The sequence below is a fragment of the Labrus mixtus genome, chromosome 19 (genome assembly GCF_963584025.1).
Source record: "Labrus mixtus chromosome 19, fLabMix1.1, whole genome shotgun sequence".
NCBI classification, from domain to species: Eukaryota; Metazoa; Chordata; class Actinopteri; order Labriformes; family Labridae; genus Labrus; species Labrus mixtus.
This window is the reverse complement of record NC_083630.1, coordinates 18,070,187-18,079,159: the sequence shown is the minus strand read 5'-3', so window position 1 is coordinate 18,079,159 and position 8,973 is coordinate 18,070,187. Positions and strand designations below refer to the sequence as shown.

The window sequence follows — 8,973 nt, the reverse complement described above, 5'->3', positions numbered from 1 at the left end:
ATGTCCATGATGATGTGTTCCTCCTCTGAGCTGGAGTCTTTTCCATAACAACTTAATTCTTCCTCGTGTGAGCCTCTGATTCGTTCACCCTTTATTGTGCGTTGCTGCACCTCAACATGTTCTTCACAGCTGTTGTGGTCATTCCCGCTATCCTCATCTGCACTAAGTTTGATCAAATAACTATTGTCTTTCCTGTTATATAAACCCTGATTCTCAATCACAATGCTTAGACCCCCAACAGTATTCTGACTTCCTGTCTTATCACACGTCTGTCTTTTATCAGTGAGGTAGTCCTCTTCTTCTGAGCTTTCCTCGTCCTCCACTGTCTCTTCTGTCAAAGCTGTTAAAGGTTTACATACTTCTGTTTTTTCCTCGTGATCTAGAAGATCATCAAAGTGTTCCTCCTCCACTGTGCTCTCCTGCTCGTCCTCGTCATTAGACAAACTTTCCTCATTCATAACCCTTTGATCCTGACATTCAGCCTCATGCTGCTCTTCCTCTGAAGTTGGCTCATCCACATCGGACTTACACGTGCTGTCGTCAACACTGACGCTCTGTCCCATTAAACCTCCTCTGCCATGAAGTTCCTTCTCTGAGTTTAAGGGACTTGCAGAATAAGACAATGCGACTTGGTTGCTTGGCTCCTCTACACTGTAACTGAACCTCAGTTGCTTATCTTCCTCCACCTCAGAGCAACTCTCGGGTTTGGACGAGTCATCGCTCTCCTGCTGTATCTCCTCACATTCAACTTCTGCCCCCTCTTCTGAACTCTGTCGCTCATCTGAACTAGAACCACCTCCATCACAGCTCACCTCCAAACCTTTATTTGCACTCGACATGCTCTGAACTTCCAGTTCTGAACCTAAGTAATCATGATGGGTAAGCTCATTATCAGGAGCGCTTTCACTCTCCTCACTGTTCATCTGCAGCTGACCACCCTCCATCTCTTGCTCCTCTACCTCAGAGGTACAACCTTCTCGTTCAACGTTTTTGTTGCTGCTAACTCTGTTCATATTTGCCCAATCTTTCCTTGATTTGTCTCTGTTGTTGTCTTGCTGCTGCCTTTCTTCTCCCTCATAACATGACTGCACACCCTTTGTATTCTCTTTCATAGATAATTCTGTACTGTAAAGCTGGCTAACTCCAGGTTCAGCTGGTGGACTTGTAGCTACACTATTCTGTCCGTAATGGCCGTTGTTTTCTTTGATTGGCTGGTCAGGTAGTTTGTGCTTCACTGTCTCTTCTACTCCACCTGCTCTGGATTGTTTTGACTGCTCTGTGAATTGTTTAATGATGGAGCTGACATTAAAATGTGCTTTCTCTTCATGAGTGACTTCCTTGTCGGTTACAGTACATTCTGCTGAGAGATGGGATAGCTTTGTATTAATGTCTTTGTTTAGTGGTGGTTCCATTTCTTTGATAATCCTACACTCTTTCTCGTCTTTGTCACTTTTGAAACCCAGTGAAAAAGAAGCCAATTCCTCCTTGATCTTCTCAGGCATGTCAAGATTATCCATGACCTTGTCCATAATATCTTTATCAATGCCGCAGTCTTTTTCAGGTCTAGTCTGAGATACATATTCTTGCTCTGAATCATAAGGTGTAGAGCTGCGACTCTTGCATTCGTCGCTGAGTTCCTGAAAGCCCTTCCAACTCTGCAGGAGCTGCTTCGAAGCTGACTGCTGTAAAGTTGACAAGCTGTCTTTTAACTTGTGAGAATCCTCAATGCTGGCAATTTCCTTAAGTGAATCAATCATTTTTAAAGCCTCCGCACAGCTGACATTGTTTGCGTTCTGCTCGTCCATATTTAGGTTGGTTAAGCCTTCCTTTAGGGTCATGACAGCCAAGAAAGCAAGGAGAGCTTTAGATGATGAGCCAAATGTTGAAGCCACATGAGAGGAGAAGTCAGGCAGACTGTTCGACCTTTCCAGACCTGAGGGACGTTTGGTCTGTGTGATAAGTCTGATTGACTTTATTGAGTAGCAAATATCTTCAAGCACAGACTTGATGTCTGGCGGATTTGGCATGTTTAATGGCTGGGGCAGTATGTGTGTTTCTTTCTCTTGACCTGCTGTTATAGGGTCGTCTGACCTTTTCACCTTATTGTCATCACTCTGATTCGCTTCCACTGGTTTTATTGCGTTACAAGAAAGCGTTTTGTCCTGTTCACCTGTTGATTTGACAGACTGTGGTGTTTGGGAGTTCTTTCTTCCGGATGAAGTTTTCCCATGTGCCTCAAGCGATGACACCGATGTATCGTCTGAGGAGTGATTTCTGGAGAGCAACTTTTTACTTGACCTGTGTCTGACGGGTGGGGACACAACATCCAGAGACTGAGAGTATGGAGAAAGTCTCTTTTGCAATTTAGGCTGTTGATGATGAAGCATCGGCTTCTTCTCAGTGGAGGGGCTAGCATTTGGTGTTGCATGTCTTGGTCTGCCAACATTTGGTGACATACTTTTATTGGGAGGGCGATAATGGAATGAAGACAATTTTGGAGATTTCTGAGAGATTTCAGATGACAGCTTCCTGGTTTCGGATTTTCTCTCTGGAGATGGACTACTCATAAGTTGTACTTTTTTCACCTGGGGTTTGGGAGACGATATCGCTGTTGGCGATATCATTGGTGTTTCATTACATTTGCTCTCCCTAGTTTGATCTCTTGGCGTTATGTGATCATCTGATGAAATACTTGCTGATTGCATTCTCTCTTCAGATGTTAAACTAGCAGGAGATGCAGAGATCAAACATAACTGACTTTTCACATCGTTTTTACTCTTTGATTGCCATGTCTCGTCGGGTAGGGTTTCACTATGTTGAGATGTGTCTGTTGAATGGAGGCCGTTTTGTAGCACATCATTACCCACCACATTGATGTGAGCAGCTGCTGTGGATGTCTCCGAAGTGGCATCACTACATAAAGCATATTTATCCATACCAGTCTCTCTGAGAGCCATTGTCCTGCCAAGAGACAAATTACTGACTAAAGGAGCCATTTTGATCAAAGGTAGTGGTGGTTCCCCCGGCTCAGAATGAATGGTAGTCCGAGCTGATGTTGTCCTTTCCATTGTGAGATCGGTAGGAGAAGCTGCCTTTTCAGATGCAGGACTGATGGATAAAGGATGACTATCTGACATTTGACTGCTCACTGATGATAGCCTGTATAATGGGCTGCTGGCTGCGGAGGAAACGTCCATCACACAATATTCAGTGTTTGAAAGCTCCAGATCTTCAGCCGGCGGTGAGGGGGGTGGTGGGAAATCCATTGAAATTGTGTCGTCAGGTGTTGCATTTTGTAGTGAGATTTTGACAGGACTACCAGATGAGCAGTCTGATGAGGTCTTATTTATTGTTGTATCTTCCTGGGATAAAATACTGTAGTTTTCTGCGTTTTTAGGGGTTGTATGACTGTGGACACTTTGCTGATTTAATGTGGTCCTCTCCAGTAATGGACTCGATTTGTTTTCAAAGGACTGAATTCTTTGTTTGATTGAAGATGCTTGCACATTCTCTGGCGGTGGGTTGATTTTCAGTGTTTCACATGTTTCTCGATCTGATGTATTCTCCAAACACGTATTAACTTCCTTTGCAACAATCATGATGCTGTTCTTAATTTCAGCCTCCATGCTCATGCCATCTTCCTTTTTGACGAGAATGACCTCCTCAGCTTTTTTACTTTCCTCATCTGGGTAGGTTGTGGGTTCAAAATTGACTTGTCCCAACCAATTTTCCACATATTCATGTGTAAAAGCACTGGAAGAGTTAAAAGCAGGCAGCGACATACTTTTGCTGATATCATACGACTCGTTTTCCATCTTTTTCTCCTGATGCATTGATGTCTGACGTGTCAGTATTCCCCGTGGTTGGATCATTTCTATAGGTGCAACATTCAGTCTGCTTTTGTCTGTCTCCCTTTCAATTTCATTCAATGCTGATGGCATGTTTGGATCCTTAAGAATACTTTTCAAGGTGTCATCTGACTGTTGTGAGCTTTTTGTTTTGTATCCTTGGTCTCCATTTTTTGCTGCTCCCTCTTTGATCTTCAACGTGCTCTTTTCTGATTTGGATTTATTCCCATAAATTCTTCTCAGGAACCCGGCGCTAGAGAAATTTTTCACTTTCTTACGGTTCCCGGTTGCTTCTGAAGAATTTCCTTTTTTTCTTTTCTTCGGTGTCCGAAGCCGAATAACCCGTTTTCTGATCAGTTTTGGTTTCTTGTCATGCTTGAGTTCAGTCTGTTTGGGCTTATCTCTGCCTTTGCTGGGCTTTGGCAACCTTCTTTGAGCATTTGTTTCTTGAATTGCACCAGTCTTAAGCAAAGGCATTGTTAAATCAGATGTTAATGAAGTGCTCCCAGCTCTCCAGAGGCTAATCGACTCAGAAGCTGTGGATGGTCTCCACAACTCAGGTTCAGACCCATTATTGGAGGAGAACCGTCCAGTTTCTGAGGTAGCTGGCCTGCAAAAAGGAATTCCAGACGCAGACATTCCCTGCGCACAAAGGTTTGCAAGGAAGGTATTCTGGCAGGTCTGCTGTTCAAATATGTGGAACACAGTCTCAGTGACCTCCTGTCCACTGGATTCAACCTGCAGGATTTCGGACATCCCTGCTGATTTGAATGTGGATACATCTCTGCTGCTTATATTGTTGGTATCTATAGAGCCTAGTCTTCTTGGTTTGGGAACTGGTCTAGTACTACTCTGCTTGACCAAGCAGTACTGCTCAGTCATGTCTCCATGTTCTGTCTGCTCTCTGTAGGAGTAAGAACCAACCACACCTTCCTGAATCCCCTCTGCCGTCACTGATTTTATGCTCTCCATTGAGGTTTGCTTCGTTCTGATTTGCTTGTGACCTGGTGTGGGAGCTCTCCAAGAGGACGCCAAGCCAGTCTGTTCTTTGATATTATCGTCTTCAATACTACACTCGCTGAAAACTCCATTGCATGGTGTAGGTGGATCCTCATCATTGTTATCCTTTGATTTGTCCTTATTGATTGTGTCGATGGAGGAAACAGCACTTTGTAAATCAAGTGAGTCTGGTGAGCTGATCTGTTCTAACTCCGGCGGGGGTAAACTTGTTTCATTAAGCTCATTAGCCACACTCGACCGAGTCAAAGTGGTGGTCCAATGAATGGTTTCCTCCTCCTTAAGGGTCAGCCTCACCTTCATCTCCACCGTCATGCTTCCGTCTTGGTTCACTTGAAAAGACTTCTCAATGTTGTCATCTGTGGGCAGCGAGCACCCCTGCCCTTCAACTCCATCGCCAAGGCAGGTTTCACCCTCTGTTTCTGCCACTGACTCCAGGATATGACCCGACTCCCACTCCACAGAGTTTGAGGGGTTGCTGCGTAGCTCGCTTGAACGTTCTGCCATGGAGTTGTTGATTTGATTCACAATGTATCTCTCACATGAGGGGGAAAACGGCCTCGACTTTGGAGTGTTTGATAGAAGCTTCTTTTTGCCTTTTTGGGCCAATCAGGTACAAAGAATACAAATGTTGAAAAATGAAGAGGAAAAATCCATCGATTTGAAGCGAGGGTTGAAGAGGAAACCAGTGAAGCATGAAAAGAAAAGAAAAGAGAAAGTTAGAAAGATGGTTTAACTATTTACAGCACATGAAGAACAATAGCCGACAGCCACATAGACCTACATAGTGTATGTAGGTCATCTATGGTATTATGTGCAGTATCAATGCCTCAGCACTTCCCCACTCATCCCATGAGAGCAGGTAGATTATTTCAGACGCTCTGCATGTGCCGTATGAATAAGGGACCATTAATGAGAATAAATGGGCTCATCAGCAAATCAAAGAAAATTATTACTCTGAGATCTATTCTTATGAAAACTTACGGTTTAAAGCCTTTAGTCTTCGGATACTTTTTCGATTGGTAGGCAGCGTTGTTTGAGCTGAAGAGCTCTGTGCGCTGTAGTTTGCAGGCCTGAACGGCTCCCTGCCTGCTGCCACTACAGTCCCAGAGCACAATATCAAGCCTGGAAGACCATCCACCTGCAGCGGACAGAAAAAAAAACACTTGTCTCTCTAATGGCATGAAACTTTGTCACCACTAGATAGAAAGAAAAGACATGTTTTCAGCCTTGAACGTACTGTAGGTGTTATAGGGAGGGATATTAATTGCAAATTACAAGCATGCACAAAAGGTCAATTCTAAAAGAATCTTAAAATTACAAAACAAATGGCTCAGTTACCAAAGCCTTACAGTGCAGTATCCCAGAATGCCTTTCTTTGTATTAGCTAGAGTAGCCAAAGAAGATTAGCACTTTCTCTCCTCAGGTGATGGTTATTTATAGGCCAGGTTTAAGCCAGTTCCTTCTGGGTCAATAATGATACCACAAAAAATAACACTGATAGCAAGGACTTTGAACACACTATTTGGGGGGATTTGGCATTCTTATGTGGCTTTACGGTCTAAAGATATAAGAGTACTATTTAAAAAATGGTTTTCAAGTTGAGGCTTTCAAGTTGTCTTTAAAACAGGGTTTCATATATTTGTGATTTATTGGCTTTAGCAGAATGGCCAATGAATGTGTTCTTGTGTTTTTTAGTAGGTTGTCAGTCCATTTTGCTTGTGAATTCTGTTTTTGCTGTATCATAGGGACACTTACGCGCTTGCCGTCAGACGTGAGTAATTTCACCACGTGGAACTGGATCAGCTCTGAGATATATTCCAGTATGGACTGAAACGTGGGTGTAGTCCTCTTGTGAATGAACACTTTGTGTATTACATTGGGGTCACCATTGCGGAAAACCAGTAGCCTCTTTGGTGTGCGCAGAACCACCGGCTCCTTCTTGTGGATGCTCCAGCCGGGGAATAGCCTGGCCTGCTGCACAGTTCGACGACGGGAACTAGCAGGCCTGGCGTGGTACCAGGGCGGCGGCTTCTTCCTGGCTCGTGCCAGGTTGAAAGGTTTGACCTTACGGCTATCAGAGCATATGTAGGACTTTCCATCCTCCAAATCATCCAAAGTACTGACTGCATGAACCCCATGAGACGTGGTAATGTTCCTCACCCCAAACGGCAGGGGAACCTTTTTAGAGAGACTGTCCAGGAGGGCATCAAATGTTTTAAAGGAGCGGTTGTTGATGACCATGCGCAGACCGTTGAACTGAGGATCTCCACTTTTGTAGAAGCAGACACGCTTCGATAGGATGGGGTTGACGACACTTGTGTGGCGCGGGGTGCCAAAGGTGTGCGCACTCCCTGATGACTGTCCAGGGAGGACCGTCCGAAGAGCCATCTCGTTCATCGTTTCTTTTTGGCTGAAAGGGAAAAGACAGGAGAACAATTACATATTTACTGAAAGAAGTTGGGCATATTTCTGTGTGGAGAAAGTCCAAAAAGAACTGATGAAACACTAAAATATTTGAAACCTTAGTTGAACGCATTCTCAATATTGTCACTAGTTAGGAGCGTAAAAAGTTTCCCAAGTGGCAACTTCATAATCATCATCATTCCCAGATGTGTTCCAATTACTCTACCAGTTTATGAAAATGTATTAATAAATGAGTATGATACACTTCATTGCTGCCGTTGTCAAGGTAACCAATAATCATAGGAAGAATATTATAGGTTTTTAAGTATCAAACACATCTGTGCTTCTAGGACCTTCCTCATGTAGGTCAACACAACATAGCACACCATGTTGAACACAACTTAATTTAAGATGTGCAAACAGCTGAATGACGTATCGCAAGCATCTGTTGTTTACTTCCCTAAGCCTGTTGCCATCAGGTAACGCAACCTCATTCCTGGAAAACTTGCAACGTGAACCTCTAATTATTTGATTACCCGAGTTTCAACAAGTGATGAAAGCAGGTGAAATGTGGAAAAGAGATGTTGTTTTTTTAAATCATGATACTACGCCTGGTCTTTGTTTTTGGTTAAATCACTCGGCCACACAAATAACATTGCATCACATTTCCTGAAAAGGATTCAAATTCAGAAGTGATAGTTATAACAAATGACTCAACAAGTCCAAATCTGACCGCTAAAAGGCCCCCAAGCACAATGCGTCGCATACAAACCATGCAAGTACCAGCGGAACGGATGTTTCATAACTAACTAATCACATTTTTACACGTCTTTGATTAAATACCGCCCATTTCATGAGAACACTTAAGGAATAAATAACAGATTTTATTGGACTGATATCAATTGAATTCGTCTTTGTAATTATACCAGTTAATAAAACACTTTGTATAATGAAAAATTAATCTCAGGACTCAGTGAAGATGGATGGAAGTGTAATTTTATCGTCGATAGATTGGAAAAAGAATCCTCTCAGGGTGATAAATCTGTGGTAATAATTATAGCTTAATTAAAGATAGATATTGAAATTGATGCTCATGGCATTTAAAATGCTACATACAGATCACAACTGAAGCAGTGGAAAGTTAAACTAAGTTGAAGAAAGAGGCACACACAAATGATTTCCAAATGAACTCACCTACGTCTGCATCTGCATCATGACAATCCCAACCGTTTTGACAGGATCCATGAAATGTTATTCCATGCTCTACATGTTGACTGCGGTTGCACTAACTCCACAGCAACAGTTTATTTCAGGAGACAACATCGTGGTTAATTTGCTTAATCTTTGCTTAAAGTTAATCTCCCCCCTCCACCCCTTCCACCCTGCAAGTGAAGCGCTTGATAATCCTCTTCAGAAAGGTGTGTCATGTAGAGTTGTCATAGCAGCGCAGAGAGGTGGATTCTGACATCTAGTCCTCCTTTTTTGAAATATGTTTTGTGTTAAAACTAATTCAACAAAAAAACATCTGGCAAGTCCCACTAATCAGACATGAGAGGAAAAATGAAAACATGAAACAAAAGAAGTTGATCATAAGCGTGCACAGGATTTTAAAGCGATGATAAACACAGCGTAATAAAGTTTTTGTGATTTTGTTCTTGCTCTTACTTTAGCTTTAAATAAGAGAACAATGCTGAACCCACAG

The 8,973-nt window shown here is 42.8% G+C and overlaps 2 protein-coding genes across 2 annotated transcripts; both read right to left on the bottom strand.

The window, feature by feature from the left end:
* Positions 1–4,419: 4,419 nt before the first annotated feature.
* Positions 4,420–5,480, bottom strand: LOC132994661 (oxygen-regulated protein 1-like). Its single transcript, XM_061065148.1, has 2 exons — positions 4,566–5,480; positions 4,420–4,458 (listed from the first exon to the last, which is right to left on the bottom strand). Exons 1-2 carry the CDS (start codon positions 5,370–5,372, stop codon positions 4,420–4,422), a joined length of 846 nt encoding a protein of 281 aa, XP_060921131.1. The 5' UTR covers positions 5,373–5,480.
* A 355-nt stretch (positions 5,481–5,835) lies between these two features.
* Positions 5,836–7,264, bottom strand: LOC132994660 (oxygen-regulated protein 1). Its single transcript, XM_061065147.1, has 2 exons — positions 6,624–7,264; positions 5,836–6,006 (listed from the first exon to the last, which is right to left on the bottom strand). The coding sequence occupies exons 1-2, from the start codon at positions 7,254–7,256 to the stop codon at positions 5,836–5,838; spliced, it is 804 nt and encodes a 267-aa protein (XP_060921130.1). The 5' UTR covers positions 7,257–7,264.
* Positions 7,265–8,973: the final 1,709 nt, after the last annotated feature.